This window comes from Equus asinus, chromosome 25 (genome assembly GCF_041296235.1).
Source record: "Equus asinus isolate D_3611 breed Donkey chromosome 25, EquAss-T2T_v2, whole genome shotgun sequence".
Lineage (NCBI taxonomy): Eukaryota > Metazoa > Chordata > Mammalia > Perissodactyla > Equidae > Equus > Equus asinus.
The window spans coordinates 18,820,153-18,843,196 of NC_091814.1; the positions used below are offsets into that span (position 1 = coordinate 18,820,153).

General features: G+C 47.3%; 1 protein-coding gene across 4 annotated transcripts; it reads left to right on the forward strand.

The window, feature by feature from the left end:
• The first annotated feature begins 9,323 nt into the window (after positions 1 to 9,323).
• Positions 9,324 to 22,563, forward strand: LOC106825755 (SLAM family member 8-like). Of its 4 annotated transcripts, none has more exons than XM_014832730.3 (5): positions 9,324 to 9,495; positions 14,648 to 15,031; positions 17,547 to 17,843; positions 19,477 to 19,607; positions 20,165 to 22,563. In XM_014832730.3, the coding sequence occupies exons 1-5, from the start codon at positions 9,423 to 9,425 to the stop codon at positions 20,177 to 20,179; spliced, it is 900 nt and encodes a 299-aa protein (XP_014688216.2). In that variant the 5' UTR covers positions 9,324 to 9,422; the 3' UTR covers positions 20,180 to 22,563. The 4 variants fall into 4 exon arrangements, with proteins under 4 accessions (XP_014688216.2, XP_070353793.1, XP_070353794.1 ...); XM_070497692.1 differs by having other exon boundaries at positions 19,477 to 19,611; positions 20,221 to 22,557; XM_070497693.1 differs by lacking the exon at positions 19,477 to 19,607.
• Positions 22,564 to 23,044: the final 481 nt, after the last annotated feature.

The window sequence follows — 23,044 nt, forward strand, 5'->3', positions numbered from 1 at the left end:
CTAAGGGCTGCCGCTGCCTCTTCCCACAGTTGCCCTGGGGTGCATTCCCTCTTTAAGGGCTCAGTGGTAATATAGGTGCCTGCATGGGCCAGGAGTGCACCTGCTCCCATGAAGGTCTGCCACTGTGTCTGCTCATTCTCCTGTTGGGCCTCTGTGCTTTGTGGGTGGAGCTTACTCATGGGGCCCAGCTCAGGGCCACTCCCTGGGGCTACAGGGCATGGTGGGCTGCCCCAGCACCAGGAAAGTGTTCATGAGTGAGCTAATGACTGCTACTGCCTCTTCCTACAGTCGCCCTGTGGTGCATTCCCACTTTTGAGATGCTTGTGCCAGGCTGGAAAGCACAGGGCTGCTTTGGAGGAGGGCAAGGAGTGCTCACCTATCTCTACCACTTCTTGGAGGCCAGTCAATCCCCCCTCAGATGTATAGCTGTGTGTCTCTCAGGCACCCTGTTGTGCTGTGTGGGGTTCCTCCATTGGTCAATGCATGCCCAACAGATTGTAGTTCAAAGGGGGAGAGACAAAGGGAACAGCTCACTCTGCCATGTTGCTGATGTCACTCTCCTTAAGTCACTTTTAACAATTGTGTCCTTCTAGAAATTGGCCCATAATCTATGTAATTTTTTTCCATACAACTGTTCACAGTATTTCCTCATAATACTTTTTATTTGTGTGGATTAAATTAGTTCCCTAATTTCTACAATCATAACTTAATTAATACCAAGTTCCTTTAAATAGTAAACAAAACTTTGATCCTATAGAGCTATATTCCATCCTGCTTTGTGCTGTTAATCTTATACAAATTCTGTCTTTACCATTGTGTGCCCATTAATGAAGCTTTATGATTTTTGCATTATGCATGTTTCTTTTAAGTCATTAGGAGAAAACCCTGTAACAAGGAAAACAACACAAATTTCATTCTTATTTTCTTTATTCTTTATCTATTTAATGATCTTTACTGGTGCTATTTATTTGTTCATATGCATTCTATTTACTGACTAGTGTCTTTTCATTTCAGCCTGAATGACTTCCTTTACTATTTGTTATAGGACAGGTCTGCTAGTGAGAAAATCTCAGTTTTTGATTGTCTGGGTATGTCTTAATTTCTCCTTCAATTTGCAGAATAGGTTTGCTGGATAGTAAATTTAAGTTTGACAGGTTTTTTTCTCTGAAGACTTCAAGTGTGTCATCCCAGTGCCTTCTTATCTCCATGGTTTCTGAAATCAGCTGTTAATCTCATTGGAGATCCCTTGTATGTGATGAGTAACTTCTCTATTTCTGCTTTCAACAATCTCTGTTTGTCTTTGTCTTTTTCTAGATTGAGATTTAATTGACATATAATATTAGTTTCAGGTGTACAAAATATGATACAATATTTGTATAAATTGTGAAATGATCACCACAATAAATCTAGTTAATATCCATCACCACACATAGTTACAATTTTTTTATGTGTGAGGTGAACTTGAAACATCTTCTCTCTCAGCAACTTTCAAATATACAGTGTTTTATTAGCTATATTCACCATGCTATACATTACCTCCCCAGACTTATTTACTTTATACCTAGTTTGTACCTTTTGACCACCTTTACCTATTCCACCCACCCCCCAACCCTTGCCTCTGGCTGGGAACCACCCATCTGTTCTTTGTATTGATGAGTTCTTTTTACTTGTTTTACATTCTATGTATAAGTAAGGTCATACGATATTTGCCTTTCTCTCTCTGAGATATTTTACTTGGCATAATGTCCTCAAGGTTCATCTATGTTGTTGCACATGGTAAGACCTCCCTCTTTTTTATGGCTAAATAACCTTCCTTAGTATATACACCACAGCTTCTTTATCCCTTTACCATTGATGGAAACTTAGGCTACTTCCATGTCTTGGTTATTATAAATAATGCTGCAATGAACATATACAAGTTCATATATCTTTTTGAATTAGTGTTTTCTTTTCCCATGGATAAATACCCAAAAGTAGAATTGCTGGATCATATGGTAGTTTTGTTTTTAAGTTTAGAGGAACCCCCACACTATTTACCTCTACATCTTTGCCAACACTTCTTATTGTTTTTTTTGATAATAGCCATTTTAATATATGTGAGATGATACCTCATTGTGTTTTTGATGTGACTTTCCTTAATAATTAGTGATACTGAACACTTTTCCATGTACCTATTGCCTTTTTGCATATCTTCTTTGGAAAAATGTCTCTTTAGTTCCACTGACAATTTTTTAATCAAATTGTTTGTGGGTTTTTTTTTGCTATTGAGTTGTATGAGATCTGTACATATTTTGCATATTAACCCCTTATCAGATATATGATTTGCAAAATTTTCTCCCATTCTGTAGGTTCCGTTTTCACTTTGTTGATGGTTTCCTTTGTTGTGCAGAAGCTTTTTATTTTGATGTAGTCCCACTTGTTTATTGTTGCTTTTGTTGCCTTTGCTTTTGGGGTCAAACCCGAATCACAATGTGATGAACTTTGTCATTCATCCCTGTCTTATCTCTTGGTTGTCTCTCCAACCCTTGTGTTCAACCTAATAACCTACTCTATTTTTAGTGGCACCCAGTAGTAGAGTCTGTGCCAAGTCCCGTCAGGGTCCCAAAGGGAAGGATCTCAGTCAGCACCTAGATTTAGGCTGATTGGAAGCTCAACTCTCAGGCAACCACTTTTTTTATTTTGCTGAGGAAGAGTTGCCATAAGCTAACACCTGTTGCTAAGCTTCCTCTTTTTGCTTGAGGAAGATTTTCCCTGAGCTAACATCTGTGCCAATCTTCCTCTATTTTGTATGTGTGTCGCTGCCACAGCATGGCCACCAATGAGTGGTGTAAGTCTGTGGCCAGGAACCGAACCCAGGCACTTGGTATGGAGCACTCTGAACTTTAACCACTGGGCCAAGTGGTGGGCCCCTAGCAACCACTTTTAAGGTATACAAATGTGCCTTTGTCAGGAGAAGACTGAGAGTTGGACATTTCTGTCTGCTCTTTCTGTGCTGAGCCCTGGAGTGATAGCCAGTTAAGAATTATTTCTTTCTTTGCTACTGTCCCATTAAACCTTTGAACACAAGCCCCACTGGCCACCAGAGCCAGGCTATGAATATATCTTCTGGTCAGCAGACACAAAAGCTGGGTTTCAGATGTGTACACAAGCTCCTATCTTGGAGACACTGACAACCTGGGGTGGGGCAGAGGGAGATAATAAAGATGGCACCCACAAGCCTCCTTGGTCTCTGGAAAGGTTAGTAGTCAACCCCTAGATGTGTGTTTAATTAGAAGAGTGCCCCTCAGGTCACAGCTATGATGATCAGCTAATAGACCTCTTTCACAGAAATACTGGCTTGCATTTCAATCTGCTGTCTCTGTGCTGTGTCCTGGGGTGGCTACTGGTTTAAGAATTGTTTTTCCATTTTTAATAGTCCTGCAGGACTCATCAGTGTAAGGCCCACTAGCCACCAGAGCCAGGTATTCAAGAGGCATCCCCTGGGTGGCAGCTGTAAAAATCAGGGTGCCAGACAAGTGCATAAGCTCCCCACCAGGAAATAATAGAGACCTGGAGTGAGGCAGAGGGAGAGTGCAAAGATGGTACCACCCATCCTCCATCCCTGGAGAGCACCTTAGTAGGCCTCTAGACGTATGCCAAACCCAAAGCCCACTCCTCTGGCTGAAGTTCCAAGAACAGCAAATAGGTGTCTTTCACAGAAAGACTGGGATGTCTTTCAGTCTGCTATTTCTGTGCTGTCCTCTAAGATTGATAGTAGGGCAAGAACTATCTCTTCCTTTGTTATTGTCCTATGAGACCCACAAATGCAATCCCCACTTGCCACCAGAGCCAGGTAATCAAGGAGCGTACCCTGGGCAGCAGCCAAAAATACTAGGCCAGATGTAAAAATTGGGAACAGAACGCATGTACAGGCTCCTCTCCGGGAGATACCAGAGCTCTGGATCATGGTAGAGGGGACTGCAAAGATAACAGCTGCCCTCTAAGCTGTCTGGAGAAGATTATAGTTGGCGCTTAAATGTGTGTCTAATTGGAAGCCTGCCCCTCAGGCTGCAGCTGTGAAGATAAGCTAATAGGCTTCTTTCACAGAAAGACTGCAGGCCTCCGTCTATAGCTTCTCACTGCGCCCTGATAGTGGTAGCTGGTTAAGAACTCTTTCTACATTTGTCACAGTCCCGTGGGACCCACAAGCATGTCTCACTTGCCATGAGAGCCAGGTGATCTAGAGGTATCCCGTGGGTGGCAGCTGCAAAAATCGGGGTGCTAGATGAGTGTACAAGCTTCTTTCTGGGGGATACTGGCAACCTTGAGGCAGATGGAGAGTGCAAAGATGGCGCCTGCTGGCCTCTGTCTTTGACGAGTGTTTCAGAAGCCTCTAGATGTGTGTTAAATTAGATACATGCTCCTCAGGGCAAGGCTTTAAGATAAGCAAATAAGCCTCTTTCATAGAAAGTCTGAGCACTTGGCTGTCTCTGTACTGGTCCCTGGTGGGATGTGAGTCCTCATGAACAAGCCCTTTAAGAACTGTTCCTCAGTTCACTGCGGCCTTGTGAGTCTCATGTGTGCACGCCCTGTTGGTTCCATGTTAGATATTGTATGGCTTGTTTGTCAGGTGAAAGTCTTAAAAGCTGGGGTTCCAGATGTGCGGTTGAAACCCTTCACTCCTCAGGGAGAAGCTAGGGGTTGTGAGTTCCCTCTTGATCATGGGTTTGCTTGCCAAGGGTGGGGTTTATGTGAGATTGTGACTCAGCCTCTCCTACCCACTTCTATGTGGACTTTTTCTCCTTTCCCCAATGTGTAGGAGCCATTCAACCAGTTTTTTATATTTTCCAGAGGAAATTGTTTCATAAGTAGATGTAGATTTGGTGTGTCCATGGGAGGATGTGATTTCAGCATCCTCCTACATCTATCTTGAACCAGACCTATCTTTATCTTTTGATAATCTGATTCTGATATGTCTAGCTGTGGATCTCTTGAGTTTAACTTACTTGGAGTTCATTGAGTTTCTTGACTGCAGTTTAGTGGGTTTTTAAAAAATGAAATTTGGGAAATTTGCTGCCAACATTTCTCCATTTTTTCTGCTCCTTACTTTTTCTCCTCTATTTCTAGAAATCCATTAGATATTTGGTGCTATGCTTGATGATGTCCAACAGGTCTATGAGAGTCTTTTCATTGTTCTTTATTTTTTCTTTCTTGTCCTCAGACTGGAATATCTAAATTTACATGCTTTCAAGTTCACTGATTGTTTTTCTGTCAACTCATACCTGCTACTGAGCTCTTCCAGTGTATTTTTCACTTCAGTTATTGTATTCTTCAACCTCCGAATTTCTATATGGTCCTTTCTTACAATTTCTATATCTTTATTGATATTCCCCATTGATACATTGATCTTGTACTTTTCTTTGCGTCTTCCTACATGATTTCCTTTAGTTCTTTGAATATATTTAAAACACCTGACTTAAAGTCTTTGTCAAGTAAGTCTTATGATTGTGCTTCTCTAGAGATATTGTTTTCCCCCTTGTGAATGTATCATATATTCCTGTTTCTGGGTAAATCTTATTTTTTTGTTGAAAGCTAGCCATTTAAAAGGATGTAATGTGGCATCTCTGAAAAGCAGATTTTCTTTCCTTTCTAGGGCTTCTTGTTGTTGCTATTTGTTGTAGTTTTTCTTGTTTGTTTAGTTGCATTTCTGAACGAATTCTGCTCATTTGCATTCTTTGTTGTGTGTGGCTACTAATGTTTCTGCTCATTTAGCCTAATTGTCAGCTAATGTTGTGCAGAGATTTCCTTAAATTCCCAGGCCCAATAAGTCTCCTAGTCTTTTCTGAGGGAAGGTTTCTGTGGGCATGTTGGACTTGTCTTCCATACTCATCCAGGCATTTGACAACTGTGCCTTTAGACTTCAATTTCAGCTTGCACAGAGCCCCAGTGTTAACTATAGGTAAGGTTGAAGGCCTTCTCAGGCCTTTTCTGACACGCCCACAGCCGTATGCGTGTGCTTAGACTTCTAAATTCCAGGAGTATGTCAAAGCTTTTCAAATCTTCTATGGATATCTCATTCTCCAGGTTTCCCTTATAAAGTTTAATTAGTCTATTTGCATCAATTGTTATCCACTACCTCAGGCAGCCCTGAAGTTAGACAATTGCCTGTAATTGCTTTTGTCAAATTCTGCTGGGTAAAGGAGTGTTCACTGTGGAAGAGCTCCAAGTTAAGTCAAATACAGACTCTCTTGCAAGTGGCGTCTTCAGGGATACCCCCAGACCTGTCAAATCATAACAATTTACTGGGAATGGGGCTTTGAAAGGGCTCTCTCTGTTGGCTGCAAGGCTGCTGGTGTTCGCCAAGAATACAGACACTTATTTTTCAAGTGTACAGTGCTGCTAGAGAGCAGAGAATTGATGAAGGAAAGTTAAAACACCACAAACCTCCCCATTCTTATTGCACTTAAGCCATATTTCAAGTCATTAGTTAATTTCCAGTGTTCTGAAAAAGTTCTTTAAAAAGTAGGCCAGTTTTCTCAGTGCCTTTATGAAGTAGAGAATTTTTGAAGGTCCGTACTCTGACTTTTTCTACCCTTCCCATTTTAACATACATTGTAAATTGTTCATTGTTTTCTAATTATGGCTAAAGTTGTTCAGCATTAAATATGTCTCCCTGAATGACCCATTAAATATTATTGTGTGATTACTTTCTAAAGATTTAGCTCTGTATAATTTAAATAAAAATATTAATGAAAACACTTTTTTATCAGCGAATAATTAGTTGGATTATAGAGGAAGCAGGAAGGAAGAAGAAATGGCCAGTGATGACTAATCTGTACCAGCTGCTGTATTGCCATCTCCAGTCCAGCTCCGGGGCTGTCCTGCTGCTCCACTGCAAGTCTCTCATGGCTGGGCAGGGGCTCTTCTCTTCCACCCAGGCAGGGCGGTCAGGGAAAAGCATAATTCAGACCCTCTCCTCCAAACTCTCCTTTACCTAACCACCAGCCCTCCTCCTGGGGATACAGGTTCCCCTCACATCGTAAAGTGGCCAATCTCTCTCTTGCCAGGGTCTTTCACAGTGGTGACTTGAATTTCTCAGAATCTATACTCTCCCTTTCCTCTAGGGCATATCGATGGCTGGGATGATATTGTCTGCTTGTGAGCACATTGTCATTTATTTAAAATATGATCTTGGACAAGTTATTTAATCTCCTTGGACTTTCACTGTTCACTTTTCACCTTTCACTTTTCATAGTGGGTGTAATGCTTAGATAATATGGTGTTTTGAGGATTTAATTAAACATATATTGTGGATTAGTTGAAAGAACGCATGGAAAGCCTCTGGCATAGAGTAGATATTCAATAAATGTATTTTTCACATGACCCTCTCTCAACTCTGTGTCCTGCCCTTTGGAATTCAAGTAAAATAGACATGACCATCCACCAACTCCCTTGGAGGTCTGAAGAATTCCCTACAATTCCTGTGAATTTGTAGGAACTTCTGATTCCTATGAATCAGAGAATAAACTCATTCTCCTGGTCACCTCTCAGGTCTCTCGTTCTTCCTGTGTGCTCAGCTCACTGAACTCTACATTTTTCTCCTATCTGGCCCTTCCTGACACACACATCATGCTGCTGTAGATTCAGGTGTGCCCTCCTTTAATTTCCAAAATGTTCCTGGCATCAGGTAGTTGTGTGTAGCACACTCTTACCAAAGGCTCTGTGGCTGGCGTGTGTGCTTGTTTGTGTGTTAGACCTTGGCACAGAATGGCTTGGATGTAGAAATGAGGTTAGATACCTGGATTTTTAAAAACTCCCTGATGCTTTGCCAGCATGAAAAAGTCTACTGTCTGGCTCTCTGTGGTGTCCCTGGCCTGCACCTGCATTGCTGGTTCCCTGTCTCTAGGCTCCTCCTCCCCATGCCCCTTAAGCAATTGATTTGTATAACCCAACAGTTCTCACAGGAAGAGTGCTGTCACAAGAGGTGTAGGGACTTAGGGGAGGGGGACCTAAAAGACTTGCTCCCCATCACCCTGAGAATGACCAGTGGAGGAGCTGCCCGGATTTTGTCTCCACATAAGAAGTTTCTGACCACAGGACTCATGCATAGCCTTAGAAGTAATGTCCTCATTACAAGGTGTGGTTGGGGGAATCTAGCCAGTGTTGAATGTTCTCTTGTCTGGGATGCTGCAGAGCAGTTTAGGGGACACACGGACTGGAATCAGGTGACTTGCTTGAGGCCACATAGTAGGATTGGACAGCAACTGTGATGTTGGGGTCTTTTTTCCAGAGTTTGTTGTTAAGAGTCCAGACCCTGATCCTTGATTTGCAACCCTTTGGGTCTTGAGTTTCACATCCGAAAAATGGGTTACTACGCAGTGCCCTGACTACCTTGAGTGCACGGTCATGGGGCCAGTGCTGCAGCTCCAGCCTTGGGGTGTTTTACCTGGGCAGCTGAGGGGGAAGCCTCAATGGGGAGGAGAAGGAGGCACTTCCCAAGAGTTAGGAAGATGGCGCTGGTCCCCTAAGGTAGAGGAGGCAAGAGTTCTCAATGTTGCAGAGTATCTAGTCTGGGGGAAGAGTCTGGGGCCTGACCCTCAGTAGGGACGATGAGTCTGAGGCAGCAAAGGCTGTGGCCAGGAGGAATGTGCAGGTCTCTGTCCCTGCTGCTCCGTGATGGCGGGAGCAGGGCTGGCAGAGGCTTAGAGGAAAAGCCTGGTTGGGATGCAGCTAAGAGCCTGTCAGTTTCTGTAGAGGTTAGTCTACGCCCTGTGTGGGGAGCATCACTAGCACTAGTGGCCGCTGAGGAAGCCATGTAGGCGCAAGCAACAGGCAAAGGGCAATATGTGCATTGGGGTGTGGGGATTTGAGACGTCACACAAAGAGCTTTGCTTTTTTGCTCAGAGGTTCTAACTTAGGTGACTGACAGTTGAAATTTGTGGAAAATCTGAGTGAAAATTTGACTCATTCAATGGTATGGGGACAGAGGACAGGAGAGGCTTAGCCCAGCCTGGCTGTAACGGAGTGACCTCTGAGCTGACCACACTGGCACTGGTGGGCAGGGCTGCCTGGGGCAGGCTGTTGACCGGAGAAGCAGGGGAGGGCTTCCAGTGGGTGTAGGGGTGGAAAGGGTGAGATCACTGAGCTCACTTTGCCACAGGGAGGGGTCTCTCCAACACAGTGCTTGGCATATCATAGAGTGAGGCTGTTTATAATTTATTCTGCACTCATGATCGAGGTCCTACTGTAGGTGCTGGGGATGATATGAAAGAGCTGAATGAGTTACTCTAACTATTGGGCTGCGATCCCAGAACTAACACTTTGCTCCGCCCCTGGGGAGGGAAGAGCATAAGTGGCTTGTCTGAGTGAAGCTTCTCCTCTGCTTTTGTCTCTGCCTCCTGGATGCTTCCTTTGCAGCGGGACAGGCTGGCAGGCAGCCTGCGATGGGGCCCTGCTCAGAAGACACCCCCCTCTGCTGGGCCTCCTGGCTCCTGGGCTTCAGCAGCCTCCTCCTCAGTGAGTGGCCCGGGCTCCTGGGAGGGAGGGCAGCGGGATGGAGCAGGGGGGCAGGTTCTCCCTTTCATGTCTGCTGTCTTTGGTGAACAAAAGACCAAACAACTCTTATAATTTAGAAAATGCACTGTCCGTGGGTGAACAGAAAGAACCAATGGCATTTTGGTTGTGGGGAGTCTGGAAAACCTGAGCTAGGGCGGCCTTGGCCGTATTAAGGGGACCATTAACAGGGAGGTGAGGCCACTTCTGCTGCAATGACAGGGAAGCCAGGAGAGCCTGGAGCTGCCTGGGGAGAGGGATGGAGACATAGAAGGATGCTGCTCCTGGGGACAGAGAGGGTGGGAACGGGGTACCCCTGGTGTGGAACTCAGAGGGGCCCTGCCAGCCTCTGCAGCTGTCCTGTAGAGTAGGGGCTGACCTGGCAGCCCCGTGCCTGAACTGGAGGAACCAACTCCAGTCTGGACTTGTTGGACTTCTCTTCTGAAAAGGGAGAGTGAACGAGCACTCCGTGCCTGGGTTTGGGGCTCAGCTCCAAGCACCAAGGAGAGAGTCCCTGGGAGTCTCACCTTTAACTTCAAATTACTTGTGAATTTTGCGTTCCAGTACAGTGTTAGTTTTCATCTTAAATGTTAGGAAGCATTTATCTTAGTGTAAAGCGAATCCTCTAGGAGGATGCCTTTTTCCTGCCTGTGGGTTGCATCTCCCTCCACTGACAAATGTGGCTCAGGTCCTGGAGACCCCGGACTGAAAGCAGTTCTTTAGAGAAAAATCGTGGAAACACAGGAGGCACCTGCAGTTTGGGAATCATTGTACAAACTGAGGACTATCTGTACCATGGGATAACACGGAGGATAAAATACCAAATGTACCAGTTGTCCGGGAGGGATTTCCAATTTCCATGAGTTCAGAGGCATGGATTTCCACGAGCAAGATGCAGGAGGATGAATTCCATGAAATCTAATTTTGTAAATGAACAGGAGCCTTCAAAATTTAAGTGTGTCTGTGTGCCCACATGTTTATAAATGGAGAAAACGTGGAAGGAAACAGCAGACTGCTAAGGTGGGTTTCCAGAGAGAGCGAACTTGAGGAGGAGAGAAAGGAGGGAGAGGGAGAGAGGGGGAGGTTAAGCAAAAAGGAAACTGAAAAAAACACTGTCCTAAGGAAGCCCGAGTATCTCATGTATGACTTTATCGGAGATTTTATGTTTTATGTTATGTATATGTTATGTTACGTATAATGAAATTAAAGAAAGAACTAATGGGAAAATAATAATAACTGGTGAATTATGAATTCAGGTTAAAGCTGTGAAAGGTTTACTATATTTTCTTGTTGTAATATCCCAGCCACATATGAATTTGCAGGGAATTATGTTAAATTTAGTGGATTAGAGAGCATTTGGACACAGGCTGTCTTGAATTCGTGATGAGCTTTGCATTAGACCCCTTTAACCAGGTAATGTAGTGTCAACAGTAAAATGTCAGTTTTCTCCACCTCTTCAATTTATTTAAATGGAGAAATATGTTGAATTATATACAGCTTTCTCCATAGACCCCGGGTTTGGAAGATAATAGTAGGAAGAAAAACAGAGATGGAGAGAGAGGGATGGAGGAAGAAAAAAAGGAGGAAGTGTCACAAAAATGGACAACATTTTATGGTGATTTTTCAGTGTTAAATTTTATGTTATTTCACTGGATTTGAACTCTAGCTTGTTTATTACCATGCTCTCCCGTGGCTTTATTTCCTTGTTCAGGATTACATCCTTTGTGGCCCAGAGAGCTCTTGTTGCCTTCCTTCTCTTTCTAAGTCTTCGTCCATCTTCCTCACAGCTGGTGCTCCCCACGCAGCTTCAGGGGTCAATCCTCCCTGCAGCCTGAGGGCTGAGACTCCTCTCTCCCTGGGTCCCTCCTCTCTAGAAAGTGGGGAGTCAGGCTGGGCTGCTCTTTAACCCTCCCCTAGCCAGAAGCCCCTGCTCCGCTACCCCTGTAAGTCTTGCATCCCTTTCCCGGGAGAAGGAAGTTGGAGGGTGAGACTCCGGGACCTGCTCAGATCCTGGGATCAGACAGCAGTGCTGGCACGGAGGAGCCCTGGGGAGGGCAGGGAAAGGGTGGGGGAGCTGGTGGGCAGCTCCTGCAGGGGAGAAGCCCTGGGTGGGCAGAAAGGAGACCCAGGCTCCAGGTCTGGCTCTGCCCTGCGTGACCCAGGACAAGGTCACCCACCAGGGAGCCTCCTCCTCTGTGAAAGGAGGGCCTGGGCAGATCCCCTCTAAGGGGATGAGATTCCTGAGTCCACCCAGACAGGTCTCTCCTGTGGCTACTTCAAGGCCGCTGCTCTGTCTCTTCATCCCGTCCTGTCCTACTCAAGTGGCCTAACAGTGATTGCCAGCTGGTGAGCCTGTTTAGGGCACCTTCAAAGAGAAGACCCCAGGAAGTCCCTGTGGTCACCTCCTCAGCCCTCCAAGGAAGGAGTGAATCCTCCTCTTCAAGCCTTCTCTTTGAGATCCAACCTTGCCCTCTGTTTTCTGTGTCTCTGCTCCCAAGAGGGATCTCTGACCACCCGGAAGGACATCATCTCCTTCGCCACAGTGTGTGGAACTCCGTCTGCAAACCCTACTCAGGAAAGCTCGCTGCAGTTGTGCTGTTCAGAGGCAGTGACTGAGAACCTCGGCCAGAGCTTCTCAGTTTCTGTCTGTGATGCTGAAAATATCAGCTTCTTTCTCTCTGTTCCCCTGGTGCTGACCCCATCTTACCAAATGCTGGGGGTGGGGAGGGGGGAATAGATAAACATAATTTGGTCAGAATTACTGTGAAAATCCCTTAGGAAGGTGCCACCCTGGAGACTGAAATGCTGTCTCTCAGTTTGTCCATCTGCACATTTCCCCTTGGAACAGGATGTTCCTTTGAGCCCCAGGTTAGATAGAGCGCTTATGGTTAGTGTACATTGTTGTACCCCAAATTGCATATTTCAACATGAGATTAACTCAGAATGCCATGTTTGACTGAGGTGTTAAAGAGTGCTTTTATTTCATTCATTAATTAATGAGGGAACCAGGAGGCTGTCACAGCCTGTTCAAAGGAAGAGTCCGAGGCCACGCCCACACAGGCCATCAGGATGCTGGAATGAATGTACAAACAGGTGCCCTGTGTTTACAGGGTTTATGGCAATTGTGGTTACATAGAGAAAATCTGGAAGGATACACATCAATAACAGTACTTACCTCTGTGCCGAGGCGTTCTTTGAACTTTTACTTGAATCAACTCCATAATCCATATAATAGTTTTCTATGAACACATAATGCCTTTACAATTACAAAGCAACTCACTAAAGAAAGGGGAAAATGCCCACACCAAATAGAGTTGATAATAGTAATTTTTTCAACCCAAGCTTGGGATAACATGTAGCCTGTCCTTCCTCCATCTTTACCACCTTCCCCTGTAGCACAGATGTCCTCCCGTATCTGCTAAGATGGGATTTGACAGTGGCCATGGAATCCAGCTGCTGTGGACACAGAGATAAATTTCCTTTCAGTCTGAGGCCTTTGGTAAACAAGAAGGCCCTGGCTGCACTTCGACTCCCTACAGCCACCTATGTGATTTCACCCACGGGTGTCTGAGCCCAGCCCTGTATCCAGGGCGAGACCCCTTAGAGGAGCAGCTAGGGGAGAGGAAAGGGCACCACCCTGGGACCTGGGAATGTCTGGTTCTGATCCCAGGTAGGCTTGGTCAAGAATCATCATCATCATAATGAGATGGAACACATGTATGGATCAATTATTGAGCACTGTGCTGAGAGTTTTATCTTCTTAAATCCCCACAATAATTCTGTGAGGTGAGCACTGTCATCCTTTCCATTTCACAGATGAGAAAGTGAAGGCCAAGAGGTTCAATAACAGTTCAAGCCTACACAGCCAGGAAATGGAGACCTGGCCTCAACTTTAGTCTCGCTGGCTCTGAACTCCAAGCTTTAGACCACCTGTTGTACTGGATCACCCAGTCTGACCCCTCAGCACGTTTCAATAAAACATCCTCTGAGGTGGGACTGAGAGGCTGTGAGGACACTGTGGGTTTCATGTGGTGCAGCTACAAGGTGGTGGAGCCTCCACCGCATGTGACAGACCCCCTCCCTCCCTCTCTCATGGGACGTATGGTGTAGGATATAAACTCCCCTTTTCTAAGACCCTGAGGCACTGTAATTATTTGTTACCAGAGCCCAGCCCGTCCTGACTACTACACTGCCTGGAAGGAAGGGGAAGGGAGAGCAACCTTGTTATTGTATTCGTTATCCATTGCTGTGTAACCTGTTACTCGAAAACTTGTGCTTTAAAACAATACCATGTACAGCCTCACAGCTTCTGTGGGTCAGGATCCAGGGATGGTTTAGCTGGTTCTCTGGCTCAGGGTCTCTGAGAGTGAAATCAAGGCCTTGGGCGGGGGTGGGAGGGCGCTGCAGTCAGCTCAAGGCTCAGCTGGGAAGAATCTGCTTCCGAGTTCACTCGTGTGATTGCTGATAGGATGCAGTTCCTGTGGCTGTTGGACTGAGTGCCTCAGTTCCTCCCTGGCTGTTGGCTGGAGGCTGCCCTCAGTTCCTCACTGTGTGGGCCTCTCCACAGGGCAGCTGACAACATGGCAACTGGCTTCATCAGACTGAGGGAGAGAGAGAGTGCGAGAAAGACGGGTCGCAGTCTTGTATAAGCTCACATCGCTAAGTGACATCCCATCACCTTTGCTGTATCCTGTTCTTTAGAAGCAAGTCACCAGGTCAGACCACACTCCAGGGCTAGGTGGTTACCAAGGGTGTAAAGCTGAAGAAGGAGGGCTCGTTGGACCAATTTTAGAAGTTGCCTCCTACAGATATGCACTTAGTCTGTGCTGGAAAATGTGCTGGTACTTCTGATCCCTGAGCTCATTTAATTCACACTATCATTTTGAGGCAGGTATAGAACCTGACTGCAGGTTAGTGACTTTAAGTAACCTGTTTAAGGTTACACTGCACTGAAACCAGGACTTGATTCCAGAGTTGCTTCAAATTCATTGTACTAGGCTGCCTTCCAAGAATCAAGGGAGTGTGTTGGAAGGATTTCATTAAAAAGATGGGTTCTGTGGTTCTCTCTTTTATCCTTGATCAAAAAACACTCACGTTCCTGTTCCCAATGCCCTAGGTGTCTGCAGCACTGGGGTCAAGAGTTCTGGAGCACATGGTGCTGGAGTTCAGGATTCTGGAGTCCACGTTCCCTTGAAGGAGATCCATGGAGGGTCTGTGTTGTTTCATGTGATCAAGGAACCAGGAACCAAGGTGGAGGAGATCTCGTGGGGCTTTGGCCCTGACGTAAATTACACAGTCATCCTACGAGTCCATAATGGGTCAGAAGGGACTCTAACCTGGGTCTGCCTTGAGGACAAATACAAGCAGAGGGTCCATGTGCCCAACATGACGTCCCTGAGGATTGAGAACTTGACGTGTGGTGACAGTGGGCAGTACCGGGCTCGAGCCAGCTTAACTGGGGGAATGGAATCTAGCCAGATTTTCTACCTTACTGTCTATGGTACGTGACACTCCCTCACCTCAATCCCATGGCTATGACCTTCTTTTGTGCCTATGAGTGTCACATGGGCCCCATTTTGCAGCACTCCTTCCCGGCAGCAGCCTTCAGGCTCTATTTTCTCCCTTGAAATTAGGATAAGTGGGTTCAGCACAAATGGGGAGCAGAGCTGAGATTCACACCAGGGATAAAGTCACTTCAGTGTTTTGGGAGAGGAAAATGGAAGTTTGGGGGAAACGAAATTTTTGCCATAACATTTAATGTTCTTTAGAGGATTAAGTTGACTTATTTATGTGTTAGTTTTCTATTGCTGCTAGAACACATTACGGTAGTTCTTCCTACCCGTGGGGGATACGTTCCAGACCCCAGTGGATGGTTGAAACCGTGGGTAGTACTGAACCCTATATATACTATGTTTTCCCTATTCATACATACCTATGATAAAGTGTAATTTATAAAAGAGGCATAGTAAGAGATGTACAATAAGTAATGATAAAATAGAACAATTAGGGCTGGCACCGTGGCCGGGTGGTTAAGTTCGTGTGCTCCACTTCGGCGGCCCGGGGTTTCACAGGTACAGATCCCGGGTACAGACATAGCACCACTCATCAGGCCATGCTGAGGCGGCGTCCCACATTCCACAACTAGAAGGACCCACAAGTAAAATATACAACTACGTACCGGGGGGATTTGAAGATGAAAGGCAAAAAAAAAAAAAAAAAAAAGAACAATTAGAGCAGCACACTGTAGTAAAAGTTACTGTAGATCTTAGCAACCTGGCATTCTATTTTTTTCCTTCCTTTATGAAGTCAAGAACTTTCACCTTTTCAGTTAAAGGAAGCACTTCATGACTTCTCTTTGGTCTATCTGAATTGCCAGCACTGCTGCTCTTGTGCTTTGGGGTCCTTGCTAAGTAAAATACGGGTTACTTGAGCACAAGCACTGGAATAACGCCACAGTCATCTGATAGCTGAGACGTCTACTAAGTGACTAACGGGTGGGTAGCCCATACAGCTATACTGGGCAAAGGGATACACCGGACAAAGGGATGATTCACATCCCAGGTGGGAGAGAGTGAGATGATGCGAGATTTCAACATGTTATTCAGAACAGCACGCAATTTAAAACATGAGTTTTTTGTTTCTGAAATTTTCCATTTAATATTTTCAGACTGGTTGACTGTGGGTAAATGAACTGCAGAAAATGAAACCAATGATAAGGGGGACTTGGTGGCTTAAATCAACACAAGTTTATTATCTTGCTGTGCTGTATGTAGGTCAGAAGTCAGACACGGGTCTCACTGGGCTCAAGTCAGGGTGTTGGCAGGGTGTGTTCCTTTCTGGAGGAGCCAGGGGAGAAACACTTTCTTGCCTTTTCCGCCTTCTAGTGGCTGACTGCATTCCTAGCTCTTGACCACCTTTGTCTGTCTTCAAGGCAGCAATGGTGGGACGAGTCCTCCTCACATTGCCTCCTCTGAACTCTCCTTCCTTCTTCCACTCTTGAGGACCCTTGTGATTACATAGGTCCCAACCAGATAATCCAGAATAATCTCCCTATTTTAATGTCAGCTGATCAGCAGCCTTAATTCTACCTATTACCTTACTTCCCCTTTGCCATTAACCTAACACATTCACAGGTCCTGAGGATTAGGATGTGGACATCTTTGGGCGGGGGGCACTGTTCTGCCTGCCATAATTCAGAAATCACATGTAGTTCATCCTCCCTATTCCCTCTGCTCTTCCTCAGCCTCAGCCCGAGGCCAGCCTCGCTCACAAAATCCAGCCCTAAGAGCCTCCATAGACGTAGGAGAAAGTCTAGCCTGCCCCACTTCTGAAGACCTCATTTAGCACCTCTTTCTTACCCTACAGCTCCTCTGCATAGAGAAATACCCTCCTACAGAGAGTGGCTTTGACAGCTTTAGGTTCCCATGGGATTTCTATGACTGGCTTGTAAACCTGTCACTTCTGTTCCTCTGTGTACCACAAGTTCAGTGCCACATTCTAACCACACTTGGGATTGTCATTCCTAGTGGCTACCACTGCATCTTTCACAAATGTCTGCACTTTGGGGTGCATGGGGCCTTTCTCTGGACTCCCAGAGCTGGCCAGATATCCTTGTTCACTGTGGGCTGTGTAGTCCAGGCATCATCTCAGCAGGAGAAGCAGGCAAGGGCCTTGGACCAGGACAAGTCCTTCAATCCCGACTTCTCCTTCTAGGAAAGACCCATTTTGTAAACATAAAGGATCTTGGGTAGTTGGAGTGCTGGCTTTATTTTCTTGTGGGAGACTTTAAGATTTGCTCAGTCTAGTGCAGTCACATAAGGCTTAACTCATTGGCTCCCTTCTTTCTTGTCTCTTACTACATATTTAGCTTTGGATAAATTCTATTTCATCTATAAAATGTCTCCCCTTCCCAGAGGGAGGAAGACAGAGCTTCAGTGAGATAGTGGGTGAGAATGTGGCAATTGTAATGTTCTCCACTCATGTGAGGCTCCATTCTCTCGTCCCTCCTACCGCAGAGCCTGTGCCCCTTCCCGAGATCCTGGTCCAGTCACTGTCCATCACACCACGCTGGTGCAGCATCATCTTAGAGTGCAGGGCTGCTGGGGTCACAGAAGACCTGAATGTGACCTGGGAAAGCAAGGGCCTCCCCAGGGAGCTGGAACAGAAAGGGACACCAGGACCAGCCCCCAATTCCTGGACCCTGGCTGTGAGCCTGCCTCTGCGCCAGCCCAATGCCAGCCTCACCTGTGTGGTCAGCAACTCTGAGGACCAGAAAGCTGTCACCTCAGCCCTTGGGGAGGTCTGTGCCCATGGTGAGTACAACCTGCCAGTGGTGGTGGGGAGGGCACTGTCGGAGCTCAGGGAGCACTGGGGTCTGAAGATTCTGGGCTTTTCTCCGCACCATGTTTATCAGCACCACCCCCACCTGGTCACGACCTACTGGAGTCTGCGGCGGGGGGGTGGGGGGGGTGCATATCTAACTTGTTTCTGTTCTTAAATGACTCTCACGTCTGTGCCTCTCACCTCTTGCCTCTGCTGGTGGGCAGCAGATGTCCAGCACCTCTCCCACCCAACCCGTCCTCTACAGGGAATGCAGAGTGGTCTTTGGGAAAGAACCTGGATTGTGTCATTTGTCTGTGTCGCCTGAAGGGTTTGTCCTCCAGGGACTCCCTGTAGGATTCAGGGCTCTGACGCTCATGTGCCCATGTTTTGGTCCCTGACACACTCACACCGACTTGCTTCCTTGGAGTCCTGAACGCCTTCTGCTATTGAAGCTTGTGAGCCTATGGAGATGCTGTTTCATCCCCCATCATTCCGCCCACCTTTTCCTTTATTTTTGCCTTATTCTTACTGAAGGATTTCCCTCAGACACGGCTGACTTCAGTAGCACGTTACCCATGTTGTCACACAGAGCTCTGTGCTGGGTTTAAAGTTCTGCGGTGGCCATCTTGAAATTTCTGACAATCTCTGAACACAGGGCTCTTCATTCTCATTTTGCACAGGGCCCTGCAGGGGCTGTAGCCATCCTGCCCTCCAACATCACCTTTGAGGAGGGTCCCTGGCCCCCTACTGAGCGGCAATGCTCTGTATTGTACCTGTCTCCTCCAGAGCCTGGAAACACCTTGAGGGCAGGGTCCTGTCTTCTTCTCCTCTGAATCCCTGTGCCAAGTGCAGCTTCTGGCACAGTTTGTACACAGTGTCCCACTGAATGAATGGATGACCTGGTACCCCTGAGTGCAGCCTTGCCCCCCTAACCTACCCTCCATGAGCTTCTGGAGGGATCTGATGTGTCAGCATCACAGAAAACCCCCTGCGACCCTCCTCTCCCCCCCCGTACTGGACCCTCAGATAAAGTTCAGCACTCAGTGTGACCCACTAGACCCTCTGAGAGCAGACTCCTGCTTTCCTCTGATCTTTCTGCCTGGCTCCTTCCTGCCCTGTCCCTCTGTTGCCTGCCCCAGTGGGGTGCTGGCAACTTCCCAGGGGCTGGCTCTTTGACACTGCCATGTCCTCAATATGGTGCTCCTCCCTCCTGGAATGTCCTGCCCACCCTGAGTATCTGGTAAACTCCTATTCCTCCCTCAAGACTCAGGTTACCCATCACCTCCTCTGGGAGGCCCTTCCCTGAAGACCTATGTGCAAGGTGTAAACCTCTATTGCACTGCGATCCCTCTGGCTGGCAGACTTCGTTATTCTCTCAGTCTTCCCTGCTGGGTGATGAGCTCCAAGGGCGTGGACCCAGTCTTGTCCATCTCAACATCCCTGGCAGCAAGCAGGAGCTCGGGCACTGGTTGAATGAATGAATCTCCATGCTCCTGCCTCTTCAGCTTCTGAACCAGGACCCTCAGACTTCTCCATCTGCTCTCTCTATCTCTCCTTGGCAATGGGTATCTCAAGTTCCCTCTTGCCTTAACCTTCTTCACTCTCTTTGTGTGAGGGAAACAGATTCACATGGACAAGCCACCGTTGGCCCCATGCGAACCATCCTAGGGACCATCGTGGCCGTGCTGTTGATCCTTGGGGTTGGCCTGTGCCTTTGGAAGACACTGGGGAGAAGATGCCAGAGACTGCAAGAGGCAGGTTGCACTTCTCTTTTCTGGCTCAGTACCTCCCCTCCCCCACGGGGCCCTCGGCTCCCTGTCTCCTGCATTTTACTGCTCAGGGAACGTCCCTGTGGAGGGGATGATCTGTAGCGTGGCCTTGGAGTTCATAGCAGTGGGCGAGGGTACAGGTTTCCAAGGCCCAGATTCAAGCTCCACTCCATGTATGACTCAGGTGCAGAATTGCAGGAGGAACACAGGAACCATGATGGTGACATCCACTGTGCAGGGCTAAGCCAGCAGGAGTCTCGAGGGGGCAGGGAGAAGATGAGAGCTTGGAGCAGTGCCCAACTGGGCTCTCCCAGGTCCCCCTGTGCCTGGGTCTTGGCATTTCTGGCCCTGCTGTGTCTTTAACTCTTTCCAGATAGTCACTGGTATTTTCTAAGAAAATTTACAACTGGGGCCAGTGTAGTGCTGGGCACTCTGAGGGAGTTCACATGCAGTTCATGTCAGCAGCATTGGTTCTATGTAGGTCCCTCTGGGGCCTCTCTATCCCACAGCTGTTCTAGGAACCTTCTGTCTTGCATTTCTAGGGTCTAGATGAATGACATCTAGAAGAAAATAACCTCTCACTACTGTCTGCAGTGAGGTCCAGAAGCCAGACCAGGCCATGAAGATAATTTAATTGGAGAAAGCAGGAGAATCAGCATTCCTAGGACACCTCCATGCTGAGTTTGATCCCTGCAAACATCTGCCTCTTCCAGCTCTAGTCCAGCTTCTTCTGCCTCTGATCTGCCCTTTGTGTCCTCAACTCCCTGGGTACATGTGGCCATGACACTTCCCCTGCCACCTCCCCAAGCTACCCGCCCACTCAGGACCCTCACCCCTGCAGGACAAGTGTTCATTCCCTGTCATTGACTCGGCTCCTGACCCCTATCCTCCTGAAGCTTCCCAAAGGAGACCCTCCTGATGGTGCTTGTTAATCCCCACAATGTCTATTGTGTTTCTTTCTGAGAACATGAGCCCAAGTGCGGAGACTCTGTAGAGGTGTTGACCATACTACAAAGTAGGGAGTGAGGGCCTTGGTGCTGGCTGGGTTAGGGGTCAATGGAGGCAGCATGGGTGGGTGGGAGCCCACAAAGGGACTGGCCCGAGGCTTCCTTTGCAGCTTGTGGAGGGCTCCCTTGGGGGTGTTGGGCAGTGTGTGTTTGTGTTGGGGAGTGTCTAGTGTACATTATATACTGACCAGAGTCCTTGTTCTTGGCCACCTGTGCTAACCTGGACCTCAGCCTCAGCGTCACCCCATGGGTCCCAAACCCACTTCCCTGTGGAGCAGGAAGAGGATTTGTTATTGTTTCCGGCCCTTTCAAGTGTTCTGTTTCTCAGAAAATGACTCCAGAGGCCCAAAGTGGGGAGTTGCATTCTTCGGAAAATAGCTTCTGCTCTTCCCCTGTCTTGGATAGGGGCACTTGGTGGTTAGAATGGATGAGCAGTGTCCTCCCACCCTCCTTCATGGGGCTGCTGTTGGGTGTGGGGGGTGAAGCTTGTGGGAAGGTCTGAACTAGCCATCTCCAGACTTCAGCTGACCCTCAGCCCCCCACAACCTCAGCCCTTAGGTCAGCCCCTCTTTGCTCACTGACATCCCTGTGTCTAGAATGACATTTCCCTCTCCCTGTTCCTTGATCCCATCCTTGTCTATTGAAATATTACCATCCTGTCTGAAGCCTCCTTCCAAGTCATGTGTTCCATGGATCCTGTCTGGTTCCAAAGGTTTGGAAATGGTCTCTCCAACATCTGACTTTTTCAAATGCCTTGGACATAACTAAGGCCACTGCCACAGTCTGCCCTGGATTAGTCATGAGTCTTCTCTGCTGGACTAACCTGGGACTCCCTCAGGAGGGCGTCAGGGCTCTAGGAGCCCAGGACCAAGAAGACAAGTACCTGTCTCTGTGAAGGGTCTGGGCCACCCTTCCTCCCACGGGAGCTCAGCAGACTGAGACCAAGAGCACAGAGGCTGCCGCAGGTCTTTCTGGTGCTGGGTCCATGTGGAAGCAAGGATGGACGTGATGACCTCCCATGACCCTGCCGATGAGCTCTCCTGACTCTCCCTGGCCCAGAGATCTGAGGTGAGGATTCCCCACCCGACCTCCAACCTCACATTGCCTGAGGACGTGATACAGCCTGCACTGTGGTGTGTGGGAGCTTCTCTCCTCCATGGGGGTCTTCACCTCCTCAAAGCCTCTGCCTCCTGCCTTGGATCTCAGCTCTTTGGTCAGAGGGACTCACTGGTGCTATGACCTCTGGTACCTGGTCTGCTGGCCTAGATTCCTGAGTCTCTTGGTTCTCCTCCCAGTCAGCTTAGCTCAGCTGCTTCATCCCTGACCTCAGAGCAAAGTTCTGAGCTACAGGCTTGAGCATTATGAAGCAATACTAGGAGCCTGCTGGATGGTGCATGGATAAGGGAGGGGTAGGGGGATCCATAATAAGGCTGTTTCTGACCTCTTTTTCCTCAGGCTGAGCAGAAAGCTGAGAGAGAATAAAATGACATTGTGGGGGACTGGAATTGGCCACCCCAAGATATGTCTCTTTGGCATTTGGATTATTTTGGGCTGGTTACTTTTAAAAACTACAGACAGGAAAGCAACTCTTAAAAGTAGAATTTACTTACCCTTTGTTAAGAGACATTTACATTGTAAAGGAAATCTCCATCTGTAAAGGTGTCTCCCTCTCTGCACATGGAAGAAGAGGGGATGACCTTATCTCTAGAAACTCTTAATCAATGCCAAAGGTAAGGATTTAAATTTGCATCTTGTTTACTGTACTTGTCAGGTAACTACTGTAACTGACTCCCCCAACCACCAACATCCTCCTTTGTCCTTAGCTGAGGGGGATATTTAAGGTGGTGGCTTCGGCCATTTTGGCAAGTTGCTCAGGTTGCCGGAGCCTCTCCCATGTATACATGTAATAAAGCTTTGTTTAATTTTCTCCTGGTATTCTGTCTCATGTGAATTTAATTCATTCTCCGGCCAGAAGAACCCACAGTGGGTAGGGGAAATGTCTTCCTCCCCTACAACATCTCCTTACTGGCATCCCAGGTGACTGGTTATGGCTGGGTGTCAATCCCTATCAGCCCAGGAGCAATGACTACCCACTGACCCTTCCAATCCCACCTAAAGGAAGGAATTGAAAAAAAAGGGAAGAGAACAGGGCTTTCAAAGCCTGTAATGAACCAGGTTTTGTCCTTTCTTATTAGTGCCATTGAGCCAATTCCAACTCCTATAGACCTTGGTACAGCAGAGTGGATCTCTGCCTGGTCTTTTTCACACCATCCTCTCATCTTGTGATGCTGTATCAGGCAATGCTCTGCTGCTCTTCATAGGGTTTTCATGGCCATTTATTTTGGGAGTGGGTGGCCAGGTCCTTCTTCCTTGTCTGTCTTAGTCTGGAAGACCCACTGAAACTTGCCCACCATG